The sequence below is a fragment of the Cololabis saira genome, chromosome 9, assembly GCF_033807715.1.
Source record: "Cololabis saira isolate AMF1-May2022 chromosome 9, fColSai1.1, whole genome shotgun sequence".
In the NCBI taxonomy this organism is placed as follows: Eukaryota; Metazoa; Chordata; class Actinopteri; order Beloniformes; family Belonidae; genus Cololabis; species Cololabis saira.
The window spans coordinates 47,692,708-47,709,699 of NC_084595.1; the positions used below are offsets into that span (position 1 = coordinate 47,692,708).

The 16,992-nt window shown below is 44.3% G+C and overlaps 1 protein-coding gene and 1 long non-coding RNA gene across 2 annotated transcripts; both read right to left on the reverse strand.

Annotated features, from left to right (window-relative positions):
* LOC133451230 (uncharacterized) lies at positions 1 to 1,779 on the reverse strand. The gene is made up of 4 exons (XR_009783156.1): positions 1,603 to 1,779; positions 1,126 to 1,219; positions 828 to 936; positions 1 to 497 (listed from the first exon to the last, which is right to left on the reverse strand). It is a non-coding gene; the product is annotated as an uncharacterized LOC133451230 (long non-coding RNA).
* A 10,214-nt stretch (positions 1,780 to 11,993) lies between these two features.
* Positions 11,994 to 15,401, reverse strand: LOC133451329 (G2/M phase-specific E3 ubiquitin-protein ligase-like). Its single transcript, XM_061730294.1, has 3 exons — positions 15,281 to 15,401; positions 14,952 to 15,166; positions 11,994 to 12,211 (listed from the first exon to the last, which is right to left on the reverse strand). Exons 1-3 carry the CDS (start codon positions 15,349 to 15,351, stop codon positions 11,994 to 11,996), a joined length of 504 nt encoding a protein of 167 aa, XP_061586278.1. The 5' UTR covers positions 15,352 to 15,401.
* Between the last annotated feature and the right edge of the window lie 1,591 nt (positions 15,402 to 16,992).

Genomic DNA, 16,992 nt, shown 5'->3' on the forward strand with positions numbered 1-16,992 from the left:
CCTGTGACAGTGGAATTCTTGTCTGCAAAATTCTGAAGTTCTTCCATCTCCCTATAACACGTTCGACATGTATCCTGACACGTGACAGTTGTCTTGATGTGTCGACCTCCTGTGCAGAAAGTTGCCGTTTGCCTTTGGTGAAAGCTGGAATGCGAAGGGTGGCACCATGAGCTGCAACCTTAATTTCATTAACACTATCAAAAGATGATCCTGTAGAGAGAGCTTCTTGCTGAATATTTTTACACTTCCTGCAATTTTGGTGCACAACCAGTCAAAGAGCACAGATGTTATTCTAGTGATAAACAACAGTTGTACCATGTTGCACTTAATATTTGAGTATGAAAATGTAGACTTCTTCAGCTCCTCTTTAAGTCTCTCATTTTCATCTCGCAGCTGTTGATACTTTTCCTGCAGGTTGACGTAGTCACTCTTCAGCTCGGTGTACCTCAGGTTCAGGTCATTGTATTCTGTCCTCGTGACTGGGATGTCCTCTTCAGCTTTAGCAGAAAAGAGAACAGTTGAGAATTGAAAACGAGATGGATGGATGGATGGATGGAGAGGTGTATAGAGAACACAAGAGGGGCATTGGAATCAGTAGAGGACAGTTGTGAATAGGAGAGGAGAAAAGGACAGGGACAAGGAGATTTTATTCGTCACATACATAGACCTAAGATTAATTGCAACTGTGTTAGTCTACACTGTGCATAAATATGGGTTGTAAAGAAAAGAATGGATGTGGAGATCAGCATAGGGGGAGAATACTCAACATGGTTGAACCATTATATATACAATGAGACTTGAAATTACACAACAGTGGCTACACTTACTAGGACTGTGATCCATGCTGGTGATTCCTCTGGAGTTCCAGGAGCAGGAGCAGGTTGATTTGGTGAAGCAACCAGAAGTCTTTCACTCCATTTCTTTTTTCTTTGGTACCTTCACTTAAAAAAACTCAAATGAACAAAAATACTGATCTCAAGCTGTAATACAATACATTCCCATCTTAATTATCGGTTATGGTTTGCTTAATACCAAAATAAGTAAACCCTTAATATTCATGAGTTAATCATGTCATTAGGTTAAGCTAAAAACACAAACAGCTAGGTCTCATTTATTGTATTTTACCTTTTGATCTTTGCATCAGGGTTTTGGTTTTGTTTAGTGTATGAAAAAATAGAGGGCACAAAATCAGGACTGTCGTGGTCCAGTGACATCTCACCTGTAAAAAGAAAGAAACACATTAGCCAAATAACACCAGATAACCACTTTTCAAGTTTCTTAAGTGTTCTGAGATGCTCAAATCAGAGAAAAGACAACCAGGGCACACATCCTAAACAACAATGATGCTAGAGCGTTAAAGCTGTTAAGTTACGTGGAGCTGCTGTACACCCATGGATCTATAATATTAATAATATTAATAATATTAATAATTATTATGTACACCACACTGAAGCTCTCAGCTGTATGAGTTAGCTACTAGCTAGCACCAGTAGTAAACTTACAGTCTATGGTAGCAAACACTTACAATACACTTACTCTACCTACAGCTACTCAATTAAAGGCATTCAAGTAAAGCTAAACCAGATAGCCACGATAACTCACCAGATATGAAATGAGCACTGCAAACGCGGGCATGCTTGATGATCCTCGGTCCAGTCGGTGCTTTTGAAATGGCCTGTTTCCTCTGGGAATTGCAAAAAAATTATGTTCCTCGGGATTTCGATTTGTACACCCGTACACACAACAGCTGGTGGGCATGTTGTTCTTCTATAACGTTACTGCAACTCCAAAAACGCAATTTAAGAAACAAATCTTCCCTCGCTCTATTCAAACTCATGCAACTTCTTCAGCACTTCCGCCGCAACAATGCGTGCGCATCCTGTGATGACGTAGGCTGGAAAGGGGTCTATATATGGAATGAACGAACCTTGAATATATGGAATGAACAAACCTTGAATATATGGAATGAACGCCCGAATATATTGAATGAACGCCCGAATATATTGAATGAACGCCCGAATATATTGAATGAACCTTGAATATATTGAATGAACTGCGAATATATTGAATGGACCTTGAATATATTGAATGAACTGCAAATATATTGAATGAACCTTGAATATATTGAATGAACGCCAGAATATATTGAATGAACCTTGAATATATTGAATGAACTGTGAATATATTGAATGAACCTTGAATATATTGAATGAAACCCCGAATATATTGAATGAAGTTTTACTGAAGCCAAGTCAAGTCAGGTGATAGCCTTCAGATTTTGCTGGCTTAACAAAATGGCATCAGCTGAAATATTCCAGTACTTTACTGAACTGGAAAATGTTTTTGCTACAGGTTGTACTCCAAATGACAGTAACAGTTTGGAGACTATATCGCGTCAAATTGAGGATCATATCTCCATTATTGCATCATTCACAGTGCTTATGAGTAATAATGTTCAACAAAACATTGCTGAAAGAACATTATGCGTCCTTCTTGAAGAACTCTACGAATCTCTAAGGGAGATGTTGGCGGAAATAACAGTCCAGCTGGAAGTTGATGGACAAGCGCATGGTATGGGCACACATTCTGCATCTCAGAGAGGAAGGCCGAGGTAAGTAATATTTAAACAAGTGTATGGGGATAGAGGCTAATGCAGGCCAAGAATAATATATACTTTTAAAGCTATTATTATTTATCATAACATAAAAATTATTATAGGCTGCAAGGTACTAAGACAATTTATTCACATGTGAATAAACACATTAACACATTTGTTTTTTATTTTATTTTTTTCTCTTTGAAGGTACAACATACCAGCTGCTCAGTTGATTCACATGCGAGATTTAGGATTTAGCTGGATCTCCATATCTCGGATGCTGTCTGTAAACATCTGAACACTGTACAACTACAGGACACAACTCGGTCTGGTGGATTATGGGAGTTTCACTGACATTACAAATGACGATCTGGATCGTCTTATTGCTGATATTGTCAGACAAACCCCCGGTTCTGGAGAGACCTATGTCACTGGTAGTTTGAGAGGGAGAGGAATCAAAGTTCAGCGTTGGCGGGTACGAGAGCGTTTAAGGACAGTAGATCCAGTGGGGCGAGCCTTGAGAGGACGAAGGGCAATTCAACGGAGGGTCTACAATGTCTCTACCCCAAATGAAGTGTGGTATGTTTTTTATAAATTTAATTAACATTAGTCATTTTTCCCTAGCTGGTCAATAATAATAATAATAATTAAAGCTGCAAGCAGCGATGAACGGGCCCTCGCACTCACGGCCCCCGCCCCCTATAAGCATATCAGAAATGACACTCCTATATCAAACCATTCAAAAGTTATAGCAGAAAAAAAGGGACAACCAATCAGAAGGAGGGGGGGGGGGGGGGGCTAATTCAGGCCAATGAAGGTCAAGGAGTCCATACAGAGTCTGATGACACCACCCACGACTCTCTATGTCAAACCATTCAAAAGTTATAGCAGAAAATCGGACAACCTATCAGAAGAAGGGGCGGGGCTAATTTTCACCAATTATGGTAAAGGACTCAATACCGAGTCCCATGACACCACCCACGACTCTTTATGTCAAACCATTCAAAAGTTATGGCAGAGAATAGTATTCTAGGGGGCGCTGTTGAGCCGTTAGCCACGCCCATTAATGCAAACCATGAAATATCAAATGTATCGCCAGGCCTGGCTTGCATGCAAAATTTGGTGACTATCAAATATGGACCAATCAGATGAAGGGGGGGCGCGCCTTTTGGCGTCTAGCGTCGCCACGGTAACACTTTTGAAAGAGAAAAGTAATGCGCGTAGTCCCAGGATGGAGACGCACATTTTGATGTATAACACACCTGGGTGCACATTACGGTTCGGGCCGTATTAATTGCCGAAGGAATGGCATAAATTGCGCCCAAATTACACAATTAATTCAAAATGGCCGACTTCCTGTTCGGTTTCAGCCATGGCTCCAAGAGACTTTTCTTTAAGTTGTGCCATGATACAGGTGTGTAGCGATTTTCGTGCATGTACGTCAAACCATATTGTGGGGCTTGAGGCACAAAGTCTTCCGGGGGGGCGCTGTTGAGCCATTTTGCCACGCCCATTAATGCAAACCATTAAATATCAAATTTATCGCCAGGCCTGGCTTGCATGCCAAATTTGGTGCCTTTTGGGGAACTATCAAATATGGACCAATCAGATGAAGGGGGGGTGCGCTTGTTGGCGTCTAGCGTCGCCACGGTAACACTTTTGAAAGAGAAAAGTAATGCGTGTAATCGCAGGATGGAGACGCACATTTTGATGTGTAACACATCTGGGTTCACGATACGGTTTGGGCCGTATTAATTCTCGAAGGAATGGCATATATTGCTCCAAAATTACGCGATTAATTCAGAATGTTCAAAATGGCCGACTTCCTGTTCGGTTTCGGCCATGGCGCCAAAAGACTTTTCTTTAAGTTGCGACATGATACAGGTGTGTATCGATTTTCGTTCATGTACGTCAAACCGTATTATGGGGCTTGAGGCGCAAAGTTTTTTCGGTCTGAACCAATCAGATGAAGGGTGGGCGCGCTTTTTGGCGTCTAGCGTCGCCACGGTAACGCTTTTGAAAGAGAAAAGTAATGCGTGGTGTCGGAGGATGGAGACGCACAGTTTGATGTATAACACACTTGGGGGCACGTTATGGTTCGGGCCGTATTAACTGCCGAAGGAATGGCATAAATTGCGCCAAAATTACACAATTAATTCAAAATGGCCGACTTCCTGTTCGGTTTCGGGCATGACGCCAAGAGACTTTTCTTTAAGTTGCGACATGATACAGGTGTGTAGCGATTTTCGTGCATGTACGTCAAACCGTATCGTGGGGCTTGAGGCACAAAGTTTTCAAGGGGGCGCTGTTGAGCCATTTTGCCACGCCCATTAATGCAAACCATTAAATAACAAATTTTTCGCCAGGCCTGGCTTGCATGCAAAATTTGGTGACTTTTTGGGCACGTTTAGGGGGGCAAAAAGGCCTTCCTTTTGTCAGAACAATAAGAAGAAGAAGAAGAAGAAGAAGAATTCCTGCAAATACAATAGGGCCTTCGCACTGCAAGTGCTCGGGCCCTAATAATAATAATAATAATAATAATAATACATTTCTTCTTATTTCAGGCATATTGACACAAACCACAAATTAAATCCATGGGGATTTGTCTATCATGGAGCAGTTGATGGCTCCAGTCGCTGCATTACCTTTCTGAGATGTTGCACAGACAACCGAGCATCGACTGCCTTGCATCTTTTCCAGGGTGCTGTGGATGTATTTGGACTGCCACACCATGTCAGGGGTGATGCTGGTAGCGAGAACATTGATGTTGCACGATTCATGATTGCAAATCGAGGAATAAACAGAGGAAGTTTCATGGTTGGACGTAGTGTGCATAATCAAAGGATCGAAAGACTGTGGGCAGAAGTAAAGAGGGTCGTGTCAGCATACTATAAAGACCTTTTCCTCTTTATGGAAAATGTCAGACTTTTAGACAGCACTGATCCTCTTCACATTACAGCTCTTCAACATGTTTATCTTCCTAGAATAAACAGATCTGTGGATGAGTTTGTGAGCCAGTGGAACAATCACCGCTTGAGGACAATGGCGAGTTGGTCCCCACTGCAACTGTGGACAATGGGAATGCTCCAACTTCTTCAGGATCAAAGGCCACTCAATCGTGTGCCTGTGCAACCCCCTTATGATCACCAGTGGAATGTGGAGTTAAGGCCCATCAACCCCTTCACTGATGATGGAAATCATGGAATTGAACTTTTTGTCAGAGCATGTGACCTGCTTGAGAGATAGTCTACTAGCTTTAGTAATTCAGTTGTTCCACTACTGTGTTGTAATACATTGTCAAATATAGACCTAGATATAAATAAGTAATTTGAGTTTGAATCGTTTAAGGGATACTAACAACTAACAAAAGTAGTGTACAGGACCTAGAACCTAAGATTTGCTAATAACATACTATTCTTTCATAAAAAAATTTTATATATCACCATAGATACTGTATGTGCCATGTATATTATATTCAATTGTGGATGTAGTATTCAGTTATTTTAATCAAATAAAAGTATATAAGAGTTTGACTCTTTCAGCTGTACTTTTTAAAGCTTAGGGTTCTCAAACTTTTCCACTTCATGACCCCTAAACTGACACAAACTGAGATGTAGCGGAGTAGAAGTATAAAGTATCATACAATGCAACTCAAGTACAGAACCTGAAATCTTTATTTAAGAACACACGAACATACGAACACAGAACCATTTATCAGCAGTGGCACAGTCCAAACAGGGACAGTGGACTTGCTGGGAAAACCTGGAGCATCGTAAGCTCACATGGAAGGATCTTTGGGAAATGGAAGGAAGCCAAATTAGCTTCATCATCAAAGCCACCTACGATGTTCTTCCCACACCCAAGAATCTAAACCAATGGTTTGGAGAAGATCCTTCTTGTGCACTCTGTCAAACCCCTGCAACACTGAGTCACATCCTCACCGGCTGCAAAACCAGTTTGTCCCAAGGCCGCTACACCTGGAGACACAACCAGGTCCTAAGACAACTGGCCATCATTCTGGAAGGAAGGAGGACCACCAACAATGCCCTCCCTCCCCCAATGCCTAGACGCTCAAACACCACCCCATTTGTAAGAGCAGGACAACTCCCAGCAAAACCACCTGCAAGATTGGAGAAAACCCTGTTGGACTCGGCCCGGGACTGGAGGATGCAGGTTGACCTAGACCAGAAACTCATCTTCCCGCCTGAGATCATTACAACTAGCCTCAGGCCAGACCTGGTCTTGTGGTCAACCTCCCAGAAGGCTGTGTTCATTGTTGAGCTAACTGTACCATGGGAGGCAGCAGTTGGTGAAGCATATGAGCGCAAACGACTGAAGTATGCGGACATAGCAGCTGAGGCAGAGCAACACGGCTGGCGTGCCCGGGTGCTTCCGGTTGAGGTCGGGTGTAGAGGCTTCGTTGCCACGTCCACAACCAAGCTTCTGAAGGGAATGGGAGTGCGAGGGCAGGCCTTCCGACGAGCCGTCAAATTGCTGTCAGAGGCTGCCGAACGAAGCAGCAGATGGATATGGATCAAGAGAAAGGACCCCACCTGGGCTGCAAAATGTCCCTAGGGGTAAAAGCAGAGGGGGGCACACCTGGGATGCCAGGTGTTGCCGTTGAGCCCTCCTGAGGTGTCGTGGGCTTATCAACGAAACACCGGTGAAGGGGGGTGCCCACCTGAAGACCCCAATGAAGCGTTTACCCCCTTTACCCCTTTACCCTTACCCCCCCACCCACTCACTACCAAGTGCTGATTGATCTAAGGGATTGTACTATCTAATCCTATGAGCTCAACTGATAATTTGGAGAAATCCAGTGACTGCTGTGAAAGGGCAGCTGACAACTAGGGAAAGACCATGTGACGGCTTGGAAAGACAGCTGACAGGAGGAAAAGACCCCAACGGGGCTGTCATGGACTAGCTATCCATGATGGCAGGCTCCGTCGCTTGACAAGTAGACAAAGGCCACCCCTCATTGCTACGAAAAGTCCAAAGAGAAAAACACCCCTAGAGTCTGCGAGAGCGGGGGCGGAAGATGACTCATCGGCTGACAACCCGGTAACTGACCCTGGAATGAACACGACGACGAACCAGATAATCGGCACAGAACAAGCAACATCAGCTGGACAAAAGCTCCAAGTATGTAGCTGTGGCTGGTCCAGAGTAACATCCCTCAGAGGCCTAAAAATACATCAAGGGCGGATGAAGTGCTTGAAGAAGATGAGGCCAGGACCTCGCATTGATCATTATTTTCTGAGAGAAAGGTCAAGTCAGGCGAGTGAAGCTCAGTGGCAGGATTTAACCCACAGTCCACCGAGCATCAGTACCCCAGAGGCTGAAAGCAATTCAAGCACATCATCAGAGAACTTGGAACCAAGCCACTTGCAACCTGCTGTGGAGAAGAACATGCAAGGCCACAGACCTCACGTGAAGTGGCCAAAGTCCAGCAACAAAAAAGAGTGGGCAATAATCGATGCAGACCTGATCAAGATCCTGGACGGACTCAAAGGAACAGTGGAGAAGAAACTGGAGAGAATGGGAGATCTGATCTACTGCTATGGAGCAGAAAGATTTGGAACAAAAGAGACAGGGAAAAAGGATATGCCACCAACAACCCCTCCCAAGTCCAGAAGGCAGAAAGAAATCGAACGCCTGGTCAAAGAGAGAAAGGAATTGAGGAAACAATGGAAGAAAGCCTCACTGGAGGAAAGAGTGGGCATTGACCTCCTGCAATCAGACCTGAAGGAACGTTTGGGAAGACTGCGGAGAGCTGAAAACCTCAGGACTCGACGCAAGAGGAAGGAAAGGGCGAGAACATCGTTCTACAAGGACCCCTTCAGATTTGTGAAAGGACTTTTCACAAAGGAAAAGAGCGGGTCACTTAAGGTGCCAAAGAGGGAGTTGGAAGACCACCTGAAAACCACTCACACAGACAGCCAAAGATACGAACAGAGGGAGATACCATCAGACATGCCACCAATTCCTCAACCAGAACACCAGCTGGATGACAGTCCTCCAAGGTGGAGCGAGGTTCAGGAAACCGTGAGGAAGGCAAGGGCAGCTTCTGCGCCAGGACCAAATGGAGTTCCGTATCGGCTGTATAAAAACTCCCCAAACATCTTACGCTTTCTGTGGAGGCAAATGAAGGTGATGTGGACAAAGCAAACCATCCCAAAAACATGGCGAAGAGCTGGGGGAGTGGTAATCCCCAAGGAGAAGGATGCCTTGAACATCGATCAATTCCGGCAGATCAACCTGTTGAACGTTGAAGGGAAGGTCTTCTTTAGCATCGTTGCTAAAAGGATGACGACATACCTGAATCGAAACAACTTGATTGATACATCCGTGCAGAAAACTGGAATTCCTGGTTTCTCAGGGTGCTTGGAGCATACAAGCATGATATGGCACCAAATCCAATCTGCCAAAAGGGAAGGAAGAGACCTGCACGTCTTATTTCTAGACCTGGCCAACGCTTTTGGATCCGTCCCTCATTCTCTCATCTGGACAGCCTTCAACTTCTTTCACATCCCAAATACCATCACAAACCTGGTGAGAAACTACTTCCGAGACCTGCAATTCTGTGTCAAAACAACAGAGTACACAACATCATGGCAATCTGTGGAAGTGGGAATAATGGCGGGATGTACCATCTCCCCACTAGCCTTCACCATGGCAATGGAAGTGATCATTCGGGCTTCCAAATGGGTTGTGGGTGGAGAACGTCTGAAGTGTGGTCAGCGTCTACCACCCATTCGCGCCTACATGGATGACATGACCACCTTGACCTCAACCATTGCATGCACCAAACATCTGCTAGGAAAGCTTCATGCCAACATTACATGGGCACGGATGAAGTTCAAACCAAGCAAATCCAGAAGCATATCCATCGTCAAGGGGAAACTCACAGACCAGAGGTTCCACATCGAGGATACACCAATCCCGTTGGTGTCAGAACTGCCAGTCAAGAGTCTAGGGCGATTGTACAACGCACGTCTCAAAGATTCAGACCAGAGTGATCAGCTGAGGGAAGAAACCATAAAAGGCCTTGTCAGCATAGACAAGACCTTGCTTCCTGGCAAGTTGAAACTGTGGTGCCTGCAGTTTGGATTGCTCCCCCGCCTGATGTGGCCTCTAACAGTGTACGAGATCCCCATGACCAAAAGCGAGAAGCTGGAGAGAACAGTCAGTTCTTACATCAAGAAGTGGCTTGGCCTCCCGCGTTGCCTCAGCAACATTGGCTTGTATGGACATGGTGCTCTGGAACTGCCCATCTCTAGCCTCACAGAGGAGTTTAAATGCACCAAGGTGAGGCTGAACATGACCTTGACTGAGTCTCAAGATGAAGTGATCCAAGCGGCTGCTCCCAGACTGGCAACTGGGAGGAAATGGATCCCATCGGAGGCTGTAGAGCAAGCTAAATCTGCTCTCAGGCATGGAGACATTGTGGGACAGGTGCAGCATGGAAGAGGTGGGTTTGGACTTGGGACAGGCCGACCCACATGGCACAAGGCAACTTCAACCCAGAGGAGAAAGCTGGTGGTTGCTCAGATTCGGCAACAAGAGGAGGCAAAGAGAGTGGCACAGTCCAAACAGGGACAGTGGACTTGCTGGGAAAACCTGGAGCATCGTAAGCTCACATGGAAGGATCTTTGGGAAATGGAAGGAAGCCAAATTAGCTTCATCATCAAAGCCACCTACGATGTTCTTCCCACACCCAAGAATCTAAACCAATGGTTTGGAGAAGATCCTTCTTGTGCACTCTGTCAAACCCCTGCAACACTGAGTCACATCCTCACCGGCTGCAAAACCAGTTTGTCCCAAGGCCGCTACACCTGGAGACACAACCAGGTCCTAAAACAACTGGCCATCATTCTGGAAGGAAGGAGGACCACCAACAATGCCCTCCCTCCCCCAATGCCTAGACGCTCAAACACCACCCCGTTTGTAAGAGCAGGACAACTCCCAGCAAAACCACCTGCAAGATTGGAGAAAACCCTGTTGGACTCGGCCCGGGACTGGAGGATGCAGGTTGACCTAGACCAGAAACTCATCTTCCCGCCTGAGATCATTACAACTAGCCTCAGGCCAGACCTGGTCTTGTGGTCAACCTCCCAGAAGGCTGTGTTCATTGTTGAGCTAACTGTACCATGGGAGGCAGCAGTTGGTGAAGCATATGAGCGCAAACGACTGAAGTATGCGGACATAGCAGCTGAGGCAGAGCAACACGGCTGGCGTGCCCGGGTGCTTCCGGTTGAGGTCGGGTGTAGAGGCTTCGTTGCCACGTCCACAACCAAGCTTCTGAAGGGAATGGGAGTGCGAGGGCAGGCCTTCCGACAAGCCGTCAAATTGCTGTCAGAGGCTGCCGAACGAAGCAGCAGATGGATATGGATCAAGAGAAAGGACCCCACCTGGGCTGCAAAATGTCCCTAGGGGTAAAAGCAGAGGGGGGCACACCTGGGACGCCAGGTGTTGCCGTTGAGCCCTCCTGAGGTGTCGTGGGCTTATCAACGAAACACCGGTGAAGGGGGGTGCCCACCTGAAGACCCCAATGAAGCGTTTACCCCCTTTACCCCTTTACCCTTACCCCCCCACCCACTCACTACCAAGTGCTGATTGATCTAAGGGATTGTACTATCTAGTCCTATGAGCTCAACAGAAGGCCTTACACATAAAATACAGGCATCTTGAAAGACACTTTTACTTAAAGGAGCTTGAGGCAAGAATAAGAAATGAGACTCATTAGCGCCACGAGGACCGTCGGGGTTCCTGCAGCCAACAACGAAGCCGGCACGGGAGAACGCGCATGCAGCGTCATTTGGCGTCACATCCGCAGGACAGCGCGGGAATGCGGATGTGACGTCAAATGACGCTGCATGCGCGTTCTCCCCGTTCTCCCGTGCCGGCTTCGCTGTTGGCTGCAGGAACCCCGACGGTCCTCGTGGCGCTAATGAGTCTCATTTCTTATTCTTGCCTCAAGCTCCTTTAAGTAATTTTCTTTGGGCTGACTTTAACTTTTACAGTACTAGTAAAGGAAAGGTAAAACATGCACTGTATGCATAATGAAAATGATTAACCATGTATGGAAATTCTGCTCTTTTCAGATCAATCTACAAAAATGATTTCCCCCGTGTTGTCAGATGAAAGAGGTAAATAAATGAATAAACAACAATAACTAGAGTAGCACTACCTCAGTAATCTAAGTACATGTACTTAGTTACTGTCCACGACAAGACAAGTCAGGGATGCACATTTGCCATTGACACTAAATTGACACTGAACCAGTCATATAAAGTAGGAACAAGGAACCATTAATTATTTATGGTAAACAAACAGGCAAAAAAATAAAAAAATAAAATCCTCATCATAACTCAAGCTCTGAAAGCCCTCTTACATCTCAGGCTCTTCCAAACCCTGGTGAATTGCGTATGGCAAAATCCATATCAGATTTGAAAGCAGTGTATACTGCATGAACTGGAATGCGAAGAATATTTTCACAAGTATTCGCCTGTGGAAAATCGGGAAGGCTTGGCTTTGGAGAGAAGCCCAGTGCTGGAACACTGTCACATCCAGTAAGGAAAATGAGAATATCCGCCAGAGAGACATTGTTTTCACCTGTAAGACATAAAAAAGATTAACACAATTAAATGATGACTACCAGCATTTTCCTAAAGTCATGCCGTATTATACCACTGAAGTGATGCAAAGTTGGTGAGTAGTTAAATTCCCCTAAAGCAGCATTAGGCATTAGTTTTTATTTTTGAAATGACACAGTAATTTGAAAGGACAGCTCAGAATGTAATAGACTATAAACTATAATCATATAACTTAACTTATACTTTATTATACACTCTGTTAAAATCAGATCTATGCTTTAGAGCAGATAGGAAGCCCTGGTAGCCCTGGTAGCCCTGGGAACACCTGTGTTTAGGGCTAAGCTATGCTGTGGAAAAGTACCTAAAGTTCGTAATATGGTATAAACAATCAGGACACCCTTATAAAACAATGCTGAAATGAACTAAAACTGAAAGGACAGAATCTCAGGTGATGTTTGAAAACCTTACAGCAGCTTGTTACAGAGCAGCACATTACCTACATGTTTCAATATATTTATTTTACTGTAACATTTATTGTGACAGTCTATGTTGTGTTATTTTTTAATATTAATTTTGGTCTCAGATTTATAGTTACCGGTAAGTAAAATAAAATGTCCCTACCAAAGTTAAAACCAAACCTACGCCCTTGTTTTGTAGAATGTATTTCTTGTATTTTAATTACAAAATATTTAATTATAATTAATTACATTTTTCAGACCAGTATTTTGTATTTATAATTAATAACATTTTTTGAGCAAGTATTCGTATTTTGTAATTAAGTAGATTATGATGTATTTATGCCCATCTCTGCTTCAAAAACGCTGGCCTGAAATAACACCCAACAGCAGGGGTCTTCAACCCTGGTCCTCGAGGGCCGGTGTCCTGCATGTTTTAGATGTTTCCCTGCTTTAACACACCTGATTCTAATTAATCATCGTCATCAGCTTGTCATCCAGGGCTGCACAATTCTGTTAATGACACAGTCACTTGTGTCATGGTGCAATGAAGCAGGGAAACATCTAAAAACCTGCAGGGACACCGGCCCTCGTGGACCAGGATTGATGACCCCTGCCCAACAGAATCGGTCAGAGTTAAAAGAAAAAAAAAAATCTTAAAAAAAGGGCTAAGTCGACAGGAATTGATGAGGACCATAAGAAATCCAGGCTAATTTTGTTCAAAGTTTGCTGGATGCACAAGAAGCCATTGCAATCAAGCTATGATTATGGATGTGCAATGTTTTATATGAAGTCTTGTAGCTGTAGGGCAGTTGCCTAGTTTGGTCAATAGATGGCGCTGGTACATTATTTCCGCCCACAGGGGTTTAGCGATTGAAGACATTTGTCCTTATAGGCAACCGTATTTGAAGGTAATCAGCTACACAAGCGCCATTTTGTTTTAATATTTCTCTTGTATTTGAAAGGAGGGAGGCCACCAGCATCAGCTTCTGTAAGATTGTGAAAATAAATGGCGCACTTAAAGCCACGATCAAATTGCCACTGTGTGTCTGGATCGTCCCTCTGCATTACATCTATTCAATTCAATTCAATTTTATTTATATAGCGTCTAATACAACAGAGTTGTCTCTAGACGCTTTCCAGAGACCCATACCCAGAACATGACCCCCGAGCAGTTATTACATAAACAATGGCAGGTAAAAACTCCCCTAGTGGGAGAAAAACCTTAAGCCAAACAGTGGCAAGGAAAAACTCCCCTTTAGGAGGGAAGAAACCTTGAGCAGGACCAGGCTCATCAGGGGGGACCCTCCTGCCGAGGGCCAGACTGGTGGGTCAGGGACGGCAACAGCACAGCAGGCAGGTGGAAGCAGCAACGGGATGACCGGGGGTGGGGACCGCAGGCCAGCACGCAGCTCCCGAAGCTCCGGCCCAATCAGCAAGTCCCAGGTTGGGGTGCAGGGTCAGGAAAAGACTTGTGCTCCGTAATGCAAGCTACAAGCCACCCACGACCACCTGCAGGACAAAAGAGAGAAAAGGGAGGAGAAGGGGGGGCCAGCAACGAGATGACCAGGGGTGGGGACCGCAGGCCAGCACGCAGCTCCCGAAGCTCCGGCCCAATCAGCAAGTCCCAGGTTGGGGTGCAGGGTCGGGGAAAGACTTGTGCTCCGTAATGCAAGCTACAAGCCACCCACGACCACCTGCAGGTTCCGGTGTCCGGCAAAGGATGCTGCAACATCTGCACAAAAAGCCAACAAAACCCAACACAGAGTCTCCGGGTACAGAGAGGAGCCAGAGGCAGCGCACAAGCGGGGTTACATAGCCAAAATCAATGTCTTTTAAATCTAACCAGAAGGTATACTTTATTAATTCTTGAGGAGAAATACAACTTTTTCACTCTATTGTTATGGGACGATGTCAGAGTGAAGGGGGCTGTCTGTCCCATAGGATGACAGGCTGCTCACTGCAGAGCCAATGACCTAATCCAACTCCACCTCTCTGGACCTGTCAAGGCATGATCCACCTTACCCCGTCTCTGATTGGCTTACCCAGATATTCTTACCAAAACCCGAATGATTCAGTGCCCTTGAGCAACAACAGTACTTTGGCTGTACCCAGAAGGTGAACTGGCACCTCTCCAGCTACTTTAATTGCCCCAATTATTTTTTTATAATTCATATATACTGTCGTACATAGTGGGGCATCTCAATACATTTTTTTTAACAATGTCATGTACTACTTTGATACAGTCAAAACAGTTAAAAGAATGATGTCTTGTTGAAACACTGTCCAACATGCCAAACTTACATTCAGCATCCTGAAGGTAATCTTGCCAGAAAGCCAGGGTACAGCACTCTTCTTGGAATGCATTACTCCCTCTTTCAGAGTGAATAATCCTGAAGAGATTCTCTACATCAGCTGCTGTTAAACTCTTTTCAGCCTTCACAAAAAGGCACTTCATCTGCAGAGGGTATCTCTGTAGAGCGTCCAGGAAACCTAGTGACATTAAGCCATCTCTGAACCTATTAGAAGTAAAACAAATGTGAATGTGTTGTTCTGATGTTCATTTAAAGGGAAAGTTCGTTTTTTTACAACCTGGACCTTATTTCTGGCATTTTTTATGGTCGTATACTCACCCAGGCAAGTTTGGTGTAATTTGGAGTCCTTCGGAAGATATTAGGGGTTTTTTTGCGAGCCGCTTCTCCATATAACGGTAGTGAACGGGGCACAGCGGGACACAGACGATGCAGCGTCTAAATAACACATGATTGCCGCGAAACTCTTCATTTCTTTCACTAGATCTGCTTCCAGGACCTGTTGTCTACATCCAGGGCTGTGTGTGTAACAAATAAATCAGTTTGTAAACAAGACCTCTGAACTCATGACGTCATCTCTGTGCACGCACTCTGTCCTCCATTCAGTGAGCTCTTCAGCCGTATACTCTGGCTCAAAACGGTAAGGACGTCCATCATATTAGAAGTCGTCGTCCACAACCTCAGAATTTGACAAATATTCAGACATGTTTCAAATAACTAACAGTAAACTAACAGTAGCGAACTCCAGCTGTACACAGAGCTGTGTCTGCGATAAATACAATAACTTTTATGGCTCCAATATACTGACAAACAAATATTCTAACATACTTTTGTATTATCTCAGGGCATACTACAAGTAACTATTTAAATCAAGTGTAAAATACAATATTGCCATTGTGACTGCCACAGTAATAAACATGTCTTGAAATCGTTAGTACTACTCACATCTTCTTTTTCATCACTTAAAATGATCTTGTCAGGTCTGACATAAATGGACTTCTGATGAAACAGTTTTTTCACAAGGTCTCCATTCAAACTCTGTGTGGGGCTAAGAGATGGCTCAACTATTTTGTTATAGCACGGCATCAGGATTTGTAACCTAAGGGAAGGAAAAACACAGTACATGAAACAATGATATGGTCAAATGAAATTGGGGAAAAATGGTGAATTCTCACCCACTTTGTCACATTTCTGTTGAAGCTAAAAGAGCACACTACAGTAAAAGGAAACGATTTATTGTCAATACAAGCACTTAAAATTAAGCTGTCATAGTAGGCTATAGTATGCCATGGTATTCTCGCAAATATCAAATGAAAAGAGGAACAAATACGACAAAATAATTCCAAAACTTACCTGCATCCCTCCACAGCTGGCTGGAAGGCTGCCGTTATTGCCTGCATTACTTTGTCAGAATCCCAGTCACAGCCAAATTCCAAGGCAGACTTGATGTGGCCGTTTTCAAAAAGCCAAGCTTTTTTGGTACGCCTTGGTACATGTGTAGCTTTGTCATCTGGCAGGAGAATTACCTCCTTGAAAAAGGACTGAGTCACAGAACGTGAACTGCCTTGTGCCTGAAACCTAGAAACATTAAACAAAATATATAATTATGTATCACTCAAGCAGTGTTAACTGTTAACTTATTTTACACTGTATTCATATATATTTTGTGGTTGATAGGCAACATCTATGTCTTATATAGCGTGATTAATACAGCAGCAAAACAACATTTTAATTCCATAGTAATAATCTCCGCCAGGCATAATCTCTTACTGTATGTCCGCAGTCCGCTGTGTGAGTAACGTGACAATGTTTCGCCAACCATCAAATAGCCTGCGTTCAATACTAAACTAAATATTGAGCCTGCATGTTTGTGGGTGATTCTAATTGTATATGTACAGCTTCTCTTTCAGTTCATGCAATGCCTGCACCCGCTGCAGCTTTCCATTCCCTGCTCTAGAGGTGCCGCGTCAGAGCGCAGTGCCATAACGCACGTTGTGTGTTTTACCTTCATTAAATCACCTGAACACGATAAC

Excerpts from the sequence above, each read along its gene's own strand:
- LOC133451329 (XM_061730294.1), bottom strand. The coding sequence starts at position 15,351 with ATGGAGAAGCGGCTCGCAAAAAAACCCCTAATATCTTCCGAAGGACTC. Across the intron at positions 15,167-15,280 it reads ATTACACCAAACTTGCCTGG|GTTCAGAGATGGCTTAATGT; the intron begins GTGAGTATACGA and ends TACTTCTAATAG. Across the intron at positions 12,212-14,951 it reads TTACCTTCAGGATGCTGAAT|GTGAAAACAATGTCTCTCTG; the intron begins GTAAGTTTGGCA and ends TATGTCTTACAG.